General features: G+C 41.9%; 1 protein-coding gene across 7 annotated transcripts in view; it reads left to right on the top strand.

Moving 5' to 3' along the window:
• Positions 1–20,977, top strand: part of Sh3kbp1 (SH3 domain containing kinase binding protein 1) — a 207,222-nt gene that overhangs the window by 143,717 nt on the left and 42,528 nt on the right. For all 7 annotated transcript variants that reach the window (XM_034485252.2, XM_034485250.2, XM_034485249.2 and 4 more), the window contains 3 exons: positions 4,604–4,655; positions 7,809–7,889; positions 10,395–10,554. In XM_034485252.2, coding sequence (XP_034341143.1) covers positions 4,604–4,655; positions 7,809–7,889; positions 10,395–10,554 — 293 coding nt within the window. The remainder of the gene's footprint in view (positions 1–4,603; positions 4,656–7,808; positions 7,890–10,394; positions 10,555–20,977) is intronic.

Here is a 20,977-nt window from a genome sequence, read left to right as displayed (position 1 = left end):
CCAACCACAGTTTACTCTCTCCACTCCTCCCAGTTCCCCCGGTTAGTATATTCTTGAAGAGACCTGGTTAATTTTCTTGAGACTGAATTAGTTTTCATGAAAATAGGTTGCAACCCTGGCATCATACTTCAGGTTATCTTGTATGCGTGTTGCTTCTACCTGTACTTTCTGCCCCTCCCACTTTCTGGCATGAGTTGAAGTAGTAGAAAACCCTTATTATAAGCCAATCAGAAGCTTAACACCACATTCTTGGACTTTCAAAATGAGGAATCCAAATACATCTCTTTTCTTTATAGATTACTCAGATTTAGGTGTTCTATGGCAACATCAAACTGGCTGAGCCATCTCTTTATATCTAATTAACCATCAGAGTCTGTCCTCGGATTATTTTTAACAAAGCATATCTCAGTAGTTTGGACGGGAGGAGCTACAAACTAGTTCATAAAGCAAAGCCGCAGATTACAGTTCCTGCCAGGAAAAAGCAGTTGAACCAGATGACTAGCTCCTTGGGTTGGAACAGGCAAGTCTTGTCAAACAAGGGGCAGAGTCGGTTTTGAAATCCTTCGGCAGGAAGCAGTTTGCCTTCCTGCCATCAGTACTCTGGAATATTCAGATATGTTTCCTTCCTGGTACTGTAATGGTAATAATCAAATATAGTTGGTTTGTCCTTTGAAGGTTGACAGGCTATTTCCGTTGGAAGCATATGCAGTCAGAGGTGAACATACACATACTTAGATATATGTGCCCTAAATACATGAGGTTACAGAAGGCTTTAGACTCTAGTACAAATCAAGAAATGTTGGCTCTCTGGGTTTTATTGTTGTTACTGGCATTTTCTTGTTGGTTTTTTTTTTTTTTTTTAAATAAATTCTCAATGCCTGACCAGTGAGTGATGAGACTTCTAAACCCTCTTTGCTCCCAGCTGATTGCCGATGTCCCCCTGAGCATCATCACCACTGCAGAGGGCGCTCCTCCTGTAACTCATGGCCCCACATCCACTGCTTTGTTTTTAGCTCTTACCTAGAAGTCGAGCAGCCTAAAGCCACCCGAGTTTGGAGCTGGGGCTCTGTTCTTTCACCATGGAGAGAGGGATGAGAGAATATGGAATGATTGACTCTAAAAATGCAGGACTTTAAAATCCTCACCTGAGTTGAAGTAGCTAGTTAGTATGTAGCGGTTAGCTTCTGCAGAGAACCCCTGGATCTACTGCTGAACCTGGTGGGTTCCTCATGCCATTTTCTTCATCAAGCCATAGTTGACCATTTTGAGGAAAAGCGACTCTGGGACTGCTCATCTCTATTTCTTTAAGAATCAGCAACTGCTGAGTTTCTTTATTATTACCACATTTTTGCTGAGGATTTGCTGCTCTGCTTTTTCCGTTCTCATCACCCAATTTGGTATATTAAAATGTAAAAGTAGGTCCTTGTACAGTACTTCCAAGTTTTGAGGAGGTTGTCTAGAGCTGTGTGGGTCTTGAAACAGTAAAGAGGGGGATGTGGGAGGGTTTGGAGGGGGAAAGGGGAGAGTGAAATGGCATAATTTTAATCAGTTGAACTTACTGAAACCAGAGAAAGTGGACTCAGTCCAAAAGCAAGGGGGGTGGGGGATGGGAGTGAGATAAACTCCCTCTGCTGGCTGGTGTCTATCCAGTGTAGTACAGACAGCTCACAGCTCACAAACTGGCCCTTCCTTTTAAATGTGTGTCCTAATTACCTCTGCAGTGGCCATGGCACTTGTCATAAATGCAGACCCAGCCTCCTCCTGTTGCCACACTCACACACATACTTTCTGGGACCGCTTTTCACACAGTCTGTTATTACAAAATTTTCCATCCTCTCTCTCACCCTCATTTCTCATCTCTTCTTTTTCTTCCACCCGTTACTTCCATGGCACATTTCATGTATCAGCTCCAGGCCAAACCTTACACAATATCAAGAGGTTTGGGTTTGGGTTTTGTTTTGCTTTTACATGGCCCAGTAATCACAGAAAGTGTGATAGTTTGTAATTGTCTTCACCTTTTTTTCCCCCATGTATTTTGAGGCAAAGTCTCTGAGGTAACAGCTTCTACTACAGAGGCTTCTGTGAGATTGTTTATAGATTATTTTAAACTAGGGCCAGACAGATGACTCAGCCATGAAAGGTGCTTGCTTCTGAACTTGAGTTTGATCCCCAGGATCCATAGAGTGGAAGGAGAGAAACTACCCTTTACAAGCTGTCCTCGGCTCTTTCTACACATGTTGTGGCATATGTGGGCAAGCTCACACACATTACCATATACACAAAATAAATTTTAAAACGTTTAAAAAAATTAAAAGAGTATTTCAAACCAGCAAAGGTAGAGAAAGACATCCAGGGATAGGCATTGCTGGAACTTGGTGGGGGAAGAATTAGGCCATGGGGTGTTGTCAGTCTCATGACTAAGCAGTAACTCTGATCCTGAGGTAAAGGAAGATTAAATGGCAAGGTCTCAGTAGTAACTTCATTAGATAAACATACCTCCATTCCCAAACTAGTTTATACCGAGACAGAGAAGAAAGAAGGACAGAGTTAATAGGGAACTGGAAAAAGCTGACAAAGGGAATAGAGTATGAGGAGAGTCTGAGTCACAAACACACCCACTCAGTGCAGGGCCTGTAGTCAAGGGCACGAGGCCCTGAGAGCAGCTTGCTTTTTCCTAATAAAGCTCATTTGTCTGCACTTATACACTATAGTACAGGGAAACATCGAGGAGGAAATATACCCAGGTGTGCACACACATAAGCCTGCTGGTCAGAAACTGCCACTTTAAACATACTTCTTTCCACTCTTTCTACTTTTTTTGGCATGTTACAGCATAGGTGAGCTCATCCTGTAGCCACAATTTGATAACTATTTCCTCCTTGCAATCTGACCATTGTACTGTTGCCTGTGCTTTGATGATCTCCATGTGTGTGGTATTATGCCTGCCTCATGGCTGTTCTCCTAAACTGGGCCTTCATAGTGGTTAACAGTGTGCTGTGGGTCAACCAGCCCTGGGCTTTACTCCCAGTGCCCTCTACCCTATTTAATAGCTTGCTTCATTTAAGAGCTTGGTGACCTTGGGGAATGACTTTCCTCTCAGTTATTTCAACAGTCACATGGGCGTATTGATACCAGTTCCTCGTAGAGTTACTACATGAGTTACCCAAGTCAAAGGTTACTAACTCTCCTTGCAAAACTATCTCCTCCCAAGTTGAAAGATAATATTAATGGCCATTTATTGGTGAGAAAGGAGAGCTAGGTGAGGTTGCTTGTCATCATCTAATAATAGAGATTTGTACTGATCGTCAGCTTTCAGAACCCTTTGTCTTTCCTACCATGCTATAGCCTTTACTCAAAATAATCTGGTGTAATCAGCAACTAATGAAGAATCAGGCTGAAAAGGTATTGAATCCAGAGCCTGAATGCTATAATGGCCCCTCCTCAGATTAAAAAACACATAAACAGATAAATACAAGAAGACATGTTCTTGTGTGTCTTGTATTCTCTGGATTTTATTGGAAACATATTCCTTCTGCAGCCTAGTACTGTATCAGAGAAAGGTAAGCCATAGTAGGGGCTGGGCATCTGCCTTTTGTGGTCCCTGTGGTAATGTCACACTACTGCATTTTTGGAAACCAGAAGAGAGTCTTTGTAGGTTTCTTATAACCACAAATATATGGTGCCTGAGAAAGTAAGGAGTGTCAACAGTGATGTGAAGCATCCACCCACACCCTCTCAGCACCCTGCAACCTTCCTTAGTGATATCACACTGGATGGTTCTCCCTTGCCCTTAGCATCACAGTACAAGATGGTGCCTGGCTGTGTTCTCTGACCGCTGAAATGTTTAGCCAGTTCATCTTTGTTCATCTCCTTCCTATAGTCAATCTTAGATGATAAAGAAAAGCCCACAAACTCTGAAACCAGTTCAAGGATGAATGCTATTGATTGCACTGCTACTTCAATCACCTATGGAGTAACAATGTGTAATAGAAAAAGAAATAGTGAGCCACTTCGAAAAACCCCACGTCCATTTCAGTTTATCGAATGTTGTAAGGTCTAACTGCTGTATGAGAGACCTCACAAATGACCTTCCTCAGCATAAAAAGAGGCAAAAGTGGGAGCCAGGTCGGGGGGATGACTTGCCAGGTGGCAGTAGACTCTTGGTCTGCATTTAGTTGAAGGCTCCATACACCCTATCAGATCTGATTTTGAGTCTTCATGGTCACTCTTGTTGAACCACTTGCTATTCAGCTGATTAAATCTTAATTGCAAATGTGGCTTCAGCTTAGGGGCACCATTGTGCTTGCTGGTTTCAGGCCATTTTTGCTGAACTGAGCTTTTCTAGAAGGCTGTTGTAAATTTAGAAAGGGGAAAACTGCGTTTCATTTGTTGGTCTGAGTTTTATTTTGCCGATTGAATTTGCTTCAGTGTTTATTTAGAGGTGCCAAAAGAAAGCTGGTGTGTCTAAAGAGAGAATTGCTCAATTTTTTTGGAGAGGCTCCCTAAATTGTCCATGCTGCACATAGAAAACAATGTCTGTGGTCTGTCTGTGATACTACAGCTTGCCAACAGTCTCATGTGTAATTTTGATTGATTTTTTCAGAGACCCAAGAAACCACCACCTCCATCCGCTCCTGTCATCAAACAAGGGGCAGGTAATGTACCTTTCAGGTCCAGCAAACAAAATATTCATCTTTCTTTTGCACAAATTCAAATTTCCTTTGTTAGAGTTCAAGATTTTTGGATCCACAGCTTGGGGATTGTGATTTGGTCTCAGCAGGCAGGTTTTAAATGGGCCGCTGTTTTTCCTAGACACAAGCAAACAAAAGATCTCATATCACTAAAACTTGTCTCTGCTACAGTGCAGAAACTGGGGTTCTCACGGAGAATGGCCAGAAAGTACTATAAAATGAACTGGGTCTTTTTTTTTAACAATCTGTTTTTGAGGAGCAAAGACCCGGTTATTGTCTTGGGGGTCGGTTTCCCATGGGATTGCATCATTGTGTATGAACAGAGTTGCTGGGGTTTCGCTGTCTGTCCTATGTGGTTAGCCAAAATTTGCACTTATTTCACTTCCCCCAACAAAAAGATGGTTTTCTAGCCATAGATACTTTCCCTCTTGATTATTTTCTAGTCTTGAAAGCAAAATCTAGTTCACTCATTCTGTGTAGTTTAGATATTAAGGGTGAGTAATAAACATAGGAAGAAGTGATGTCACTGCAAGGTGGAGATCCCAATGGAACCCCTCTTTCTAACAGTCACTCTTAATTGTGGAGAGAAATTCCTTTTGTGAATGATTATTTAAGTGATTTGTTAACAAACTGAGGAGAAAAAGGGATAAGAGAGGATATAAAAATAATCAAACCACATGACATACATGGATAAAAGCATCACAAGAAAGCCCATTATATGGCACAGTGAATATACACTAAGATATATGTATGTGTACATGCTAATTTTGACAAGAAACAACTAAGATAAAATTAAGACTGCTTTGAATTTAAAAATCCACAATTATATGTATAGGACATAAGAATATATATAAATGATCAGGTTTGGATTTTTTTCACACATTTATTAAGAAGTGTTTGGTTTTTTAAACACAGGACCTCTTACTCTATCGCTGGATGGCCCAAAACTCACTATGAAGTTCAGGCTGACTTCCAACTAAGAAGTGATTTAAAAAAAAAAATTCAAGTTTTTTAAGGGACTATAAATTTAGAAGAAGAATCTATTTAAGATTATATTTCTTTCTTATTTATTTGGCTCTAATTAAGAATTACGGAGATTGACCTGGCATTGGATATGAAGTCAGCCTCCCATTCTACCCCAATTGCCACTAACATTGAACAGTTTCATTTTGCCACCTAGTGGCTCTGGCTATATAAATATTTTATTGTGCTAAGATTAAAATAGACTAGTCGCATGTTTTTTCTCTGAAGACCCTTTTCTCTAGAGGCCTTAGTAATCAGTTGGAGCCCAAGGCATCGAACTGAGCAGTTCGAGAATTGGGCAGCCTAGAATAGAGTAAGTAAGACCAGATTCTTAGTGATAGTAGAATTGTCTTCATAAATGAGACTATATGGTAGGTGGTAGACAAATTCTTTTTGAAATAATTTTACCATATTTGCAATGAATCTCTCCTGGGTAAAGCACAGCAACATTTTGTCTTCCTGCTCTTTTATCCTGAAGTATATTGAGAATTGCTTTGTAATGGGGAAATACATAGATATTCATATTGCCAATGTGATCAACTTCCTTTTACCAAAAGAATTCAGATATGTAAATGATATAAATCAGAAACAGTGTTTAATGTATAGTGTCATTAAAGGTTGTCACATGAAGTATGTGTTCAATGAAAATTTTAAATTTTTTTGACCTCTTGGGACCTCATAATTCTGATTTCAATACCTAACACCCATGAGGCCAGCCAGGTGTACAGTCAGGTACTCATTCAAGTCGATCAGAGAGTACTTTAGACTGTTTTGTGCTTTAGCTAGTTCCCAGTGCTCTTGTATGCCTGAGGCCAATAGCAAAGATGAGGCCCTTAGGTGAGGGAACAGTGGCAGGCCACAAGAGCAAAGGAGAAATGTAAAGTGATGTATTGGGAAATATGTGATTCTTGAAGAATTCAGACACAGAGACAGGATTTAGGGAAAACCATTGTAGCAAATCTGCATATTCCTCAAATTATATTCTAGACATTGTTGGTGTATGAGAAACCACTCCAAACTTTGTGGTATAAAATAACGATCTTTATAGAGCCATAGATTCTGTGGGCTAAGAATGTGAATAGCGCATGACCAGAATGGTTAGTTTCTATTCCATCATGCCTGGGACATTGGTTTGGAAAGCTGAAAGCTGATGCTGGTATATCCACCTGAAAGACGGCTGCTTCATTCACATGTATTGCTACCTATGTCAGGAATGACTGGGAGACTGGGCTTAGCTGGGGCTGAAGGCCAGAGTATGTTTGCATGGCTTCTCTGAGGTAGTTGACTTCTAATATGGATGTCCAATATTCTAGCAAATAAAGTGTAAGCTATATAGCCTTATAATGTAACCTTGGAAATAGGGTTGAATTATTTCAACTACGGGTCAAAACATTTGTAAGGCTGGCCCCATTCTGGCCAAGGGAATAATAGACCTTACCTTACAATGCAAGGTCTATCAAACAATTCCAGGCTATGTACTTAGTTTATTACAAGATGGAGTCTAGATCCTTATGAAACCTGTTTTTACTTATAAGATACAATATGCTTATTATGATTCTTTATTTATATGTTTTGATGAGTAAATTATTTCTATGCACCCTGCATGCCTACTTCATCATAATCTTTTGACTTTTAATGTCCAAGGAAACAGTGTTTAAATATTTTAAAAAGAGTAATGATGTTTTTATTAATTAAATATTTATAGACATGCAAATTCTTTTCAAAGACAGTCTTTCTCTGTGTCTCTCTCTGTCTACACACACACACACACACACACACACACACACACATTCACACACACATGTATGTATATATTCCTAGTTGGCCTAGAACTTGTAGTGATTCTGCCTTGGCCTCCCAAGTGCCAAATTTATAAGCATGTACCATGACACCTGCCTATGCAAGCCAATTTCATGACATAGACTAGAAATGAATTCTGCTGTGTTTCTGAACAATTAAGATCTGCATAACGGCAGCAGCCATATTAAGGGGGGGATCTATTGCCTTTGCTATACCTGATAAATATTTAAGTGCAGATGTGTCAAATAAATACAGGAAACATTTTTTTGATTGCAATTAGCTTTTTCCTCCTAGGTACCACAGAGAGAAAACATGAAATTAAAAAGATACCTCCTGAAAGACCGGAAACACTCCCAAACAGAACAGAAGAGAAAGGTATGAGATCAATTCTTCATTGGCACATTTAGAACAGCAAGCAGTGAAGCTGTCTGTCATGGCACTAGTTCCGATTACCCACACAATTTGCTTTTTCTTTGGAATATAGTGATTATGGGTTTGTTTTGATTGCCTCCAAACATCTCATTTTGAAGGAAATATGAGAGGTTATGTAGCACTTTTACAGAGACAGAGTTTTTTTTTTTTAATCAACTCAAAACCAACCAGCCTAGTCATTGAACATATTAGGCCTTTTCCATGATGTGTCTATTATTGCCATCTTGCCTACACCCCAAAGTTGATGGTTTGTAACTTCATCAAGGGCCCTGCGTATATCTGATGCTTTCTATCGAATCCCTCCACTTTTCTCAGTATTTTGTGGGGAAGGGTTGATGCACCATTGATAGGTGGTCTTGGCTTGCTGAAATTGCCATTCAGACAAATGAAAGCCATCGTCCTTGGTCATTGCTGGGCCCTTGACTCTGGCTAATAGCATTACAGACACATAATCCTGGCCAGTAATATTGGAGGGGTGGGGTGAGGGGAATGGTCATACTGGGAAAAGCAACTCAGTCTCATAGTTGTCAGAGAGAGTTTAGAAATTCCTTTGGCAGAGAGGTCTCTTAAAACCTCACATAGTTAGGTTAAAACATGTGCTTGATTCCCATCACTCTGGGTATCTTTCCCAAAGAAATCTGCATGCCATGGAAGGGCTCCTTTTACTAGGTGGCCAAGTTTTGATTGATCACACATTTTTATGGGAAAGTGCTATGTTATTATGAATAGGAAGCCAACCAAATTCCATTTTAAAAAGCAGTTATTTTGAAGTCACAGGAGAAATGCTGAATTAATGAATATAATTATCTGGAGGTGCTCCTTGGTGGCCTCATGAAATTTTATTGCGGAATTTAATATTTCACATCAGCCTACTGAAAGTTTTGCCAACATTGCAAGCTGTTAAAGATCTATACTTCTTTCTTTCTTAGTGAGCAGGTAAAATTTGAGTCATTAGAACCTCATTGTGAAGGCCCAGCCTATGTTAGAGATCAGTGGGAAAAATTGCTATTCAGTGTATGCCCTATCAACAACTCTTTGCTAAAAGCATGTGCTATGAAATACTAAACACCTACCCTCTGTTCTCATGGAGGACTCTAATATCTGTATCCTAGCTAGACTCTGTGATGAAGATACTTCATCCCCTGTCCCATGCTGACTAATTTATAGACGGGTGTGTGAGCAGCCATTCTCCTTGGCTGACCAAGTAGCCACACAGCCCTAACTCTTCCTCTCACAGAGTCCTTGTCCTATTCCACAGTGAATCAGGGAGACAGAAGCCCTAGTCAGAAGCAATAGACCCTTCAGGGAACTAGTGTCTGAGTCTTAGCGTCCCTGTGATGTCATCAAAATCCAGGTCATATCATTGTGCAGGTTACTATTCCTGTTGCACAGCCAGGAAGTTAGCTCTCAACATTTTAGCTTAGCCCCTCCTTTTTCTAGCCCTAGTGTGCCAGAAACTGAGTTCATATAATTCCCAGTTTGGGTGTGTTCCTTTAGAAATACAATGAAGACAAGCCCAGTGGTACCTGCAATATACCCTAGGAGGCACCGAAAGTTGTTGCTACTTATTTTGTGTGCCCAAACAACATGGTCTCGTGCCTGTGTTTGCCAATGAAAGGTGTTCTGAAGACAAATACAGGAATTTTACCTGTGCTTCAATCACACTCACACACACACACACACACACACACACACACACACACACACACACACACGGAAGTTCAGTCTTTATTGGTAAGAATGTGGGTTAATGCTTTTTCTACCATACACAAGGCAAGGCTACTTTGAAAATGGGAAAATTGAAGCTGCCATTGCACACTGCTCAATTTGACTACCAGATCTGGATTCAAGCTCTTCCTGTTAACTCCTTGACTCCAGAAAGTGACCCCACAGTCTAAGAAGTCCCACTTTGTCTTTCAAGTTCAAAATCTGTGTAGAGATCCCTGAACAAGCTGTTTCCTGAGCAGTTTCCTCGCTTACTGGCTGATGAGCTTCTCAGAGGTTAATCTGAGAGGCATCATGGCAACTCTTTCCCTACACCCAGTAGAAGATCATGTGGACCATATAGTAAAACCTATCAACCATCTACGAAATATCAATGGTATGCCAGCGCTGCACAGGATTTTAAGGAGATGTTTTATCCAGGCTTTGAAGGTTAAGTAGGAGCTTGCTTAGAGGTCAGTGGCAGAAGGACCAGCACTAGCAAAAGCACAGGAAGGAGAGGACATTGAGTTCTGACTGCTAAGCTGATTATGAATAAGTAGTGAGTGGTACTCTTTGCTACCCACTGGGCTCTCAGAAATGGCATCAGTGTGTGTGTGTGTGTGTGTGTGTGTGTGTGTGTGTGTGTGTTAAAGCAGGGACTAAGCAATGTATATTTAAATATTGTCACTGACATGAGGTCTGTCTGTTTTCTTTGTGCTTGCTTCCTCAAAAAATGACTTAAAGAAAGAACAGAGAGAGAGCCAAAACTGGATTTACAGAAGCCTTCTGTTCCTGCCATCCCACCTAAAAAGCCTCGGCCACCTAAAACCAATTCTCTGAACAGACCTGGTGCGTTGCCCCCAAGAAGACCTGAGCGACCAGTGGGCCCACTGACACACACCAGGTACTGCCATGTTCTCACCAAGGCGGGTAGGCATGGGACGATCACAGGGATCAGCAAAGGGATGGGAATCAAGCTTTGTCTAAAGATTCTAGTCACTTTTTTTTCCAGTGAGGAAGTATTCACAAGGTGTTGGAGAGCAAGCACGGTGTGGGTTTCAGGATCAATAGATAAGAACTGGGCACATGTCATGTAGACCCTACTCAAAGCCAGGGTATTTTCCTGGGATTTGTCAGAACAAGACCAGCTGCCTTGCAGACTGGAGATGCAGGTGGTATACTCTCCTTCATCTCCTAGATGACTTTGCACATCTTTGTATGCCTCACTTATAGTTGTGTCTCCTAACTCTAGCTATTCTGTGGTCCCTTGAGCTATGTAGGCTCTGTCTACTCTTCATAGCTTGGTGTGGAGTGCAAGAGCTGCATGACAGATTTTCCTGGGGCAAGTGTCTCTGAATTCTAAGACCCTCAAAGACATGCCTGGCAACATGGTAATTTCTTCATTGTCAAATTCTTCACTGGCTGTCTGATACATGTGTTGGTAATCTAAAATCAGAGTTGGTATTGTGCATTGCAGAGTTGTATAGACAAGAAACTATTGAATTATCTCTGCAAGTTCTTACCTAGAACTTTCTACTGCCGCATACCTGCATAATACATGTTGGTGTGCTACATCAGAGCAGGTCAGTAGCCTTGAGATCTTCACTTGTCTGCCAACATGCTGAAGTCTATTCTTATAAGCTGTTTGCATTGTAAGCATTGTGTGCAGTTCTGAGGTCCTGTGTTGAAAGCAGGCAGTCTTTTAGGCTTGAATCTTAGTCCACCTCTTTGCAAATTGTTGTCTTTCTAATCTACCTTTCACCATTCGTAAGTTGAGGGTGACACTGAAATTCACCTAGATATAATATTCAAATATGCAGCACATGCGTATAAAATAACAGTATTCTCCTTGTTAACTGTTAAACTGTGTAAACTGTCTGTGTAAAGACAATAGTCTTGACTTAAATTTTTAAAGATGTAGTGGAACTCACATAACATGCAATTTATCGTCTTAACCATTTTAAATTCGTGGTTTGATTTAAGTAAACTCACATCATTGTGCAGTCATTTCCAGAAGTTTCCCCCTCTGATATAAGTGCACCTCTATACCCATTAAACAGGGTCTCACGATTGCTGCCTTCCTGTAGTCCTAGAAGCGATTATTCTACTTCCTGTCTCTATGATTTTGATCCCCTAGGTACCTCATATAAGTTGAGTTGAAGTGCATGGCTGTTTTTACTTTGTACCATGAACTTCCTCAGTGTTCATCTGTGTTATCACATGGTCCATTTACTTACAATAATAAGAGTAACAAGTGCTCTCCCAACACTGACCAAATACAGAGACACTTCATGGCTTAGATGGCTGAGAGATACAGAAAACATGTCTATCTATGGTAGGTAGTCTGCTCAGCTGAGCACGGAGCTATGGGTATCTCTAGAGCATGTGAGTTAGCATTCTGTAGGTGTTGTACCAAGTCAAAACACTGCCTTTGTGAAATGGCCCTTGTGAGAATGAATTGGATTATGACCTCTGATGTTCCAGTCAGGTCCCTATGTGTCATTCCCTCTTCTGATGGATGGTAAAGAGCTCTTTGCGTGTGATGAGGCCACCTGAAAATCCCAATAGCTTGAGCAACAGCCACATCAGTGCTGTGCTCATCCCAGAAGCTAACACACCAGAAGGAAAAGGTTATACAAACAGAGTGCTGCTATAGAGAATTTGAGCTATCAAAATAGAGAGAAGATATGAAGCAAGAGAGATCACCTATCATGTTTTAGCTTGCAAAAGGACAGCTGAGGCCACAGGCTAACAGATCCTGTTGGTCTTCAGGGACTACACACATTTCAATATAGTCAATACCATGTTCTGACATACTACAACATCTTTTTATAATGATCTAATCTAACAAGCAGTGGTATTATCACTACATCCTTGTCTTTGAGAGTTACTCCTTGCTGAGCTAGCAGGCCCAAGAGGTCACATTTACCTCCTGCATCTGCCTAGCTCTTCCCAGCCTCCAGTTCTCAAATCTACTTTGTGAAGTAGGAGGGCAGGCTACCAAGGAGGGTGTACAAGGGCTTTCTGTATATATAAACTAGTGGGAAGCATAAATTCTTCACATTGTCCTGCCACCTGAGTAGGCTATAAAAAGATGGAGATACCCTAACCCCTACTCACACTGTGACTGCTGAATCCTCAAGGCACTACTGTGCAAAAGGGTAGGGTGATAGGGGGAAAGCCCCATGTTCTTGCTTAACCCATTGAAAGAAGGGCATTGCCTTCCTTGACTTTGTGGTTCTTAAACTAGAGCAGACTCGAGAATCACATAAACAAAACAGATTGTAGGATTCCATCCTGTGGTTCTGACTCAGTAGACCTGAAATAGACTTGGAAATTTACATTTTGGTTTGTTGTTGTTGTTGTTGTTGTTGTTGTTGTTTTGGTTTGGCTTGGTTTGGTTTGGTTTTAGTTTTGGTTAGTTTTTGTTTTTGAGGGAAAGCCTCATGTAGCTCATGCTGTCCTTAAAGATGCTGTGAGTGCAAAGATGACTTTGAATTTCTGATCCTCTTGCCTCCATATTCCTAGTGCTGGGATCATAAGCATGTGACACCATACCTGGCTTATGTGGTACTGGGAATTGAACTCAAGGCTTTGTGTGTACTAGGCAAGTACACTACCAATTAAAACCATATCCCCAATACTGGAATTTGCATTTCCAAATAGTTTTCAGGTACTGCTGCTGCTACTGCTGCTGCTGGGGAAGTCTGCATCCTGAGAAGCACTGTTTTAGATTCTCCCAGGTTGATGTTGGTGCTTCTCCTACTCCTCTGACCACCTCTAATGCACCTGTTGGTATAGCCTGATGTCTGTGCCATGGTCTCCTCTGGAAGAATTTTCTTATCTTTTACTATTTCTCTCTTCTTGAAATGCCCGAAACCTCATGTTTAGCATGGTGCTGGGGCTGATACTATGCCACTTGGGATGTACCCACCCACGGACTCCTTTACTGGATTTAAGGCAGATCAAGAGTGTGTTTCATCATTGCCACATGCCTTACAGTGTCGAGCATATGGTAGCGGCTCATTTAACAACCACTTGTTGAATGCCATAGTTCTTTAAGTGGGGGTGCCAGGGCTTATATTTTATTCCATTTGCCTCTTCTGTGTTTCTTTTCAGCCTCTATGCAAGCTCTTTAGCATGTGTTCCATATATTTAGAGTAGCCTAGCATGGCATGGATTTTAATAATAATAATAATAATAATAATAATTTTAATAATAATAATAATAATAATAATAACAACAATAATAAAAATTAAAAGATCAAAGAAAATCTCATTGCCCTTTAGTACCTAATGCACATTATACTTCTTGCTAAGTAGTTATATTAGAAAAGTGTGGCATATATTAGTTTGTAAGGTTGTTTTATTCTGCCAAATTGTTTATAGTAGATGTGTGCCAACTGTATTCAAGCAGTTCTGGGCCAGTGTTCCTCTACAAAAAGGGCAGTGTGCTGCATTGAAACAAATCTTCACCAAGATTTACCTGACCAGATGGCCAGCAGGCTAACAGACAGATGATTAAGCAAAAAAAAAAAAAAAAAACCAAACAAACAAAAAAAAAAACCCAAAAACACACACATACACACACACACACACACACACACACACACACAGTGTCCTCATTAGCAGGTCTTACTGGACAAGGAAGCATTGTGGCTTCAGCTGCTGGGTCCAGTCTAGAGCTCTTCAGCAGCCAGCAAGCTGCTGCCATGCGGTAGTTCCAGAAGCGATTTCTGTCTTTTAACAGGAGTATTTCCGAGGAAAGAGACCTCCGTGGAGGAAAAGCACATCCAGGACGCCCTGTGTGCTAGGCACTATTCTGGATCTTAGGGAGAATAGGGCTCCAGTATTCCTGTTTAGTTCTGAAGAATTCTATTCAGGGACACCAGAAGGGCACCATCAAAGAAGTTTTTGTCTTGTCTGAACAAATTGAAGCCCATTGTAAGGATGTGACAGTGATTGCTGTCTTCCTTGGGTCTTTACATCCCTTAGCACTGCAAAGAATGGTCTTCTAATTTCTAGAAAGCGCATAGTTAGTTTTAATGTGAAAAGCTACTTCAGAAAGCATTACCAGGGTTAACTTTAAGATGGTGAGCGCCAAGCACAGTGGTGGCTCCCATGTCATCATACTGGCACTTGGGAAATGGAGGTGAGGATATCACAAGTTTCAGGCCAGTTGGGACTCTGTAGTGAGACTCTAAATTAAGGTGAGGGATGGAAGGAATGCCAAAGAAACAAATAAAAAGTTAAATGATAATAAGAAATTTTCCCTAGGCTAAAAGTGTGGCCTCAGTTGTCCCCTGGGCATTTGGGATCCTTCAGTTGTTAATTTCATGGTATGTTAAAAGCTGGCTTTGCCCACCTTATGCAACCTAATGTATAACAAAGGTGCTTGTGATGCAATAAACATTCTGTCTACCCTGTTGTGATACTTGAACATAAATAGATTTCAGTTAACTTCATCTACCTACATCTTGTATGGGTGTGTGTGTGTCTCTGTGTGTGTGTGTGTGTGTGTACACAGTTATGTGTGGTTATAGGTTTAATAGTTTCTATTACCAAATTAATTAATAACAATAAAAACAGATTCAGAAACCTTTGCTTGAAGAGAGCCTCAGACTCTGCAGAAGGGCCCAAAGGGAAAAACAAACAACAACAAAAAGAATCTAAGGACTTGGTAAAGAGAAACAGGTTGACATCTCTAGAAATTGACTTTAGTAGAAGGCAGAAAACCAGAAACCAGAGGAGCGGGTGTTTGCCTCCAAGGAAGGGAGGTAGAAGCAAGCTGGCTAGAGGTTAGACAAAAAACAAGTTTGTCAGTCCTTACCAAATCAGCTGCCCTAAGACCTAATCAGTTTTCTTTTTCCTCTAAAGAATGAGGAAACTAGAGGAGGACTTTTGCTCTGAGTTGAGAGGGGAAGATTGAGTTACCTGCTGCCTGCTGCAAGCTCATGGGCACTGACTGGAGGAAACAGGTAGTACCCTGAAGCATAAGGGGTGGACACACACCGGTTGCAGATGTAAGGGAGCACAGCTACAAGTTGTTAGGGGCAAGGCAGGCAGGCAGGCAGGCAAGGGAGACGTGCGTGGGGAAAGTTGAGAGCTGAAAAGGGAGAACAGGAGTTTGTGGCCAGAAGAGAGACTAATGCTGTCTGTCTTAGAGATGAAACTGTTATGGAGAGCAATCTATTCATAGGCCACAGTGTTGTAAGGCCGTGATAGTGGATGGCTGAAGGTGAATGAATGAAGGTTGTAAGCATTAAAGGGACTGGGGGAAGGAAAGGCAGTGTTGGAGATGAATTACCCAGATGGCCTTCATAGAGAGGGAATTAAGAAGATGAAAAGAGAAGATGGAGAAGGCTGGGATTCTTTAAGCTAGTATCCTCTCAGATGGATCTCACTGTGTTGGAGATGGTGGGTTGTTGATGGCAGGCTGAGATACAGATTTAGCAGTTTGTTAGCAGATACTGTGGATTCCAGAGGATGATGGGACTTTTGAAAGGTCACCATGATCCTGATATTGCAGTCATAGGGCTGCTGACATAATCTTCAGGCTCTGTCTGGTGTCCGGAAGTGCTAAGTTAAACAGCCTTTATTTTGGCTTATGACTGAGAGTGTGAGGCCAATGCAGGCCTTTCAGTGAGTTGGTGGTGGATGTAGGGAAGTTGATTACTAAGGCTCAGATCTCTCAGAGGATGCTTCCCATTGGCTTAGGATGTGAAAGAGAAGTGATCCTAGAAGCTGGGCATGGGGTTGTGAGCAGGAAGTCTGATAACCTCCCGAACCAGTGCTACTTTGTTGCTATGACCAAATACTTGACCAAAACAGAGTAAGACAGGAGGAACTTATTTGGGCTCATGGTTTGACAGGACTAGTCCATGATCATTTAGCACTATGTGCTTAGGCAGAACATCGTGTCAACAGGAGTGTTGGAACAGAAAGCTGTTCACTCCTGGTGCCCAGAAAGCCGAAAGATCAGGATGGGCGTGAGAATATAAACTAACCTGCAAAGGACACCTCCAGTGACCTATTTCCTCCAGGTAGACTCTGTCTTCCCCCATCACCATAGGCTGCCCAAAAGAGCAATAACAGGTAGGAACTAAGTGTCCAACACACGAGCCTGTGGGGCACGTGTCATACCCATACCATAACACTATGCAGTATTCCTGTGGAAGACTAGAAGTTCTACTGAGAGGATTATAGAACAGGAGAAGATGATGCAGTGGAGTTGCATTTTCCTCACTTGTAGTGATTTCAGGAGCCCCGGATCTTCAAGAAACATCATCAATGAGTGATTGATGAGCTTTGGGACATTTTAGGTTGAGGCAAAGATTAAGTAAGCATTTATGTACTAAACGTAAACTAAGTGCTTAGAGAAGGGTACTTAGACCTCTTGAGACCAACTTACTAGCATAGAAGTCAATGTTTTTGTCAGATTGACTAATGTATCATGGTTGCTTATGCACCTGGGCTACAACTTAGCAGGAAATAAGCTTCTGGGTACTGATTGGCACAAGATGTGTATAGGCTCTGTGTCTACCAAAGGCAAGCATTAAGAAGGCCCACTTTTGGTATAAGTGAACCAATGGGTATAAGTGACCCTATTGATTTAGAAGGAAGAAAACCACTAGTGAAAGAGTACATGTAGATGCGCTGTGTGTTGGCCTGTAAGGGATGCACCAGGCTGCTTAGGTCATTGGATTTGGATTACTGAAGTGCTTTCTTTTAAAAATGTGTAATGTTGCCTTAAGTGATCCTTTTAGTACTTTCCTTCTTTTCTGCAAGTTGGAATGAAGGCATGTCTTTGAACAGGTTTTTTTTTTTTTTTTTTTTTTGGTTTTTTGTTTGTTTGTTTGCTTTGGTTTGGTTTTCGAGACAGGGTTTCTCTGTGTAGCCCTGGCTGTCCTGGATTTCACTCTGTAGACCAGGCTGGCCTCGAACTCAGAAATCCGCCTGCCTCTGCCTACCAAGTGCTGGGATTAAAGGCGTTTGCCACCACCGCCCAGCTAACAGTTGTTTTTTTTTTTTTTTTTTTTTAATATGAATGTGTGTTTAGGTCAGGGTATGCTGGCTAGTTTTATGTCAATGTGACACAACTAGAGTCATTGTAGAGTAAGGAACCTAAGTTGAGAAAATGTTCCCACCAGAAAACCTGTCGTGTGTTTTATTGTTTGGTGATTGAGGTGAGAGAACACAGCTTACTGTGCACGATAGTAACCCTGGGCAGTTAAGAAAGGTGGGTGAACAGGCGGTGGCGAGCAAGCCATTAAGCAGCACTCCCATGACCTCTGCTTTCATTCTTGCTGCTGGTTTCCTCTTCCAGTTTCTCTGAATGATGGACTAAAAGCTGTAAGATGAAATAAACCCTTTCCTTTCCAAATTTCTAAGGTGAGATGTGGAAAAGGTTTTTTTGGTTTTTGTTTTTAATTTTATGCGTATGGGTGTTTTGCCTGCATGTTTGTTTGTATACTATGTATAGGCAGTGCCTGCAAGAATTAAGAGGAGGGGGCATTGGATCCCCTGGGACTGAAGTTACAGAAGGTTGTCCTTTGCCATTTGGATACTGGGACTAGAGCTCAGGTCCTCTAGTGCTCTTAACTTCCAAGCCATCTCTCTAGCTTTGTGTAGAGAGTTTAAACACACCACTGTATGTCAGACCCTAATTCCTGGCATGGAAACTTTAGAGATAACGCCAAATCTGTTTGAATTCCAAGCCCCACCCCACCCCAGTTCTTTGAATGAATTCAATGGAAGAGCTTTTCCAATATAGTAGAAAGCAGGTCATGTTCTGGATCCCTCTGAGGAGGTAGAATCATAGACACCCTCAGACAGTAGACCAGAAGACCACCAGGGATTATAAGCACATAGTTATTCCCTAGAAAGAGTGTCAGTGTCAGGAGGGGTCTGGAAATGGAGCGAGGGCAGCAAATGTGTGACGCAGAGGAATACCAGCAGATTCAAGGAAGCCTCTCATTCTGTAGGTATTATGCCTACATTGGTGCAGACTGAATGTCATTGGTATATGCGCTTGCTCTCTCCCCGCCTCTCACTTTCTCTCTTTCTTTTTACCCACATATAACAGTGACATTTCTTTGCTATAGCAAAACCCAGCAGTAGTGACAGGGTTTTGCCCTGACTGAGTCACACTGATTTTCCTGCCACTGGGTGGTCAGAATAAGGCAGCAAGACACTAGGAAGCAGCAACACCTCATAGTGCCATTTGGTCTCTAGCCTGCTTTTCCTACAGCTATTTCCTTTCTAATGTATTTCCTCTAAGTGGCACCCTGCAAACTGTTCTCACAGTTGCACGATGAGTTCTCTCTCCCTCTGACACTGACAAGGATCTGGGCCCAGCTTCTTTCAAGCCCTTTGCTCACTTTTGAAATACCAAGATGGGGGCTTATACATGAAGTCTGCCCTTTTGCCTTTCAGGGGTTGCTGGGCTTGTTATGCCCTATCCAGGATCTGGAGGGAAGTCTACTTCCAGGTGTCCTTACAGAGCCTGCACAAAGAATCGAGATTAGGAGAGGGATTGAATGAGAAATGCCCTATCACCTTCTGACATGCCTTCGCCTTCTATAAATAGCAGAGGTTTTTGTGCTTATCTGGGTGAAGACTTGCATTGCAAGGAGAGAGCTGCTAGAGAAATCGCTCTGGGGTTTTGTGTCCTTGGCATTAATTGGGAATTCCCATACTTCAGTGGGACTACTTTTGCAATCCCAAAGTCTGTGGCGCCTAGGATATGCTTTGTCTATAAGATGGGTATGTGGAGACTCTAAGATCTCAGCAGGGCATTTGGATGCACGTTTCTGGGGAAGGACAGGAAACTGTTCCTTTGACAAAGGAAACCTGTTTTGTCCCTTCATTATGGAATAGCCCAGCTCCGGGGCTTGCTATGTTGTGGAGCAGAATGCTAGTGGGGGATGCGCTCCACATTCACTGTCTTCATACATGATGTAAGTCACCTTTTAGTTGCTAATCTGAGAGAAAGAAAACTCCCCTGAAGAATAAAAGATGTGACTGTAGAGGCTCCTTTAGATTAGTGCCATCTTATGTATGATAGGAAAAGACAGAGCTAAGACACCAGGAATCTTCCATCTGGATCCTGCTTCGCTGTCAATCAGCCTGCCTCCTGGCCTTGTATACATTCCGTTTACCCTGTGATCACACAGGACCTATAGTCAGAACCAGCAAGCCTGTAACAAAGTGGGAAATTGAGCTGGGTGTTCCCTGCCCAACATTCACAGTCAAAGCTGAGGTCTGAGATATTAAGCAGGGATCAAGGAGAAGAGGGGAAATGAGTTCACTTGCTGTCCTAGTTTGCTTTCTGTTGCTGTGACATAGCATAGCACTGAACAAGGTCAACTTGAGGAGGAACGAGTTTATTTGGCTTAAAGGTCCATCATGAAGGGAAGCCAAGGCAGGAATCAGGAGGCAGGAATTATAGAAGAGATCAAGAGGAATGCTGCTTACTGGCTTGCCTCCCAGTGCTCACTCACCTTCCTTTCTTCCAGCATCCAGGACCACCTGCCCATAGGTGATACTGCCTGTAGTGATCTGCCTCCTCCCCAAGCAATCATTAATCATGGGAATGCCTCCACAGATTTGCCTGCAGGGCAATCTGATAAAGGCAGTTCCACAGTTGACATCCCCTTTTCTCAGATATGTCTAGGTTTGTGCCAAGTTGAGATAAACTAACCAGCTTTTAGGTCTTGCGGGTATCACTGGACCAAGATGTTGGGATGAGCAAGGAATACATATATGTTTTACACTAGAAAGGGATAATGAATAAGATTTTGAGGTTAGAAGAAAGAAGGAAGACAGGGTAACTCAAGCAGTTTCTCTGTGATCTCACATTTGATGGGTGCATATGACTCCCAGGTGGAATGAGAGGTGGTGAAAATTATGGGAAACAGGGCTTTTAGATATTTTCTATCCCTTCTCAACTCTCCCCACTACCTCAAAATATTTTTAGGTATCTAAAGCTGAAAGATGTGTATCATGGTAGCATATCATTTTGAGGATACGGGGCTGCTAATGAAATCACCATAGGGGCTCAGAATCTTGTTCTGTGGGAACCGCTTTCTTGTTTCATCCCCACATAGCTCTAGAATATTGGTGTCTGCTTGGTAGCTTTCTGTCACACTGCTGGTAGTGCTGTCATAGATTTGTTAGTGTGCTCCCTTTGGCTTTCTTTGCACTTCAGCACCTTTTCCATCCCACATGTCTTGGCTTAACTGTCCCAGCTTGGGCTAAATTAGGCCATGCCACTGGCTGAGTTCATGTTCTCAAGGGTTGCACACTGTTGTGCATCTTCCACATCTT

Source organism: Arvicanthis niloticus, chromosome X (genome assembly GCF_011762505.2).
Source record: "Arvicanthis niloticus isolate mArvNil1 chromosome X, mArvNil1.pat.X, whole genome shotgun sequence".
Taxonomy (NCBI): domain Eukaryota; kingdom Metazoa; phylum Chordata; class Mammalia; order Rodentia; family Muridae; genus Arvicanthis; species Arvicanthis niloticus.
Note: the sequence above shows the minus strand (reverse complement) of the source record. Positions and strands in the feature narration are given on the sequence as shown.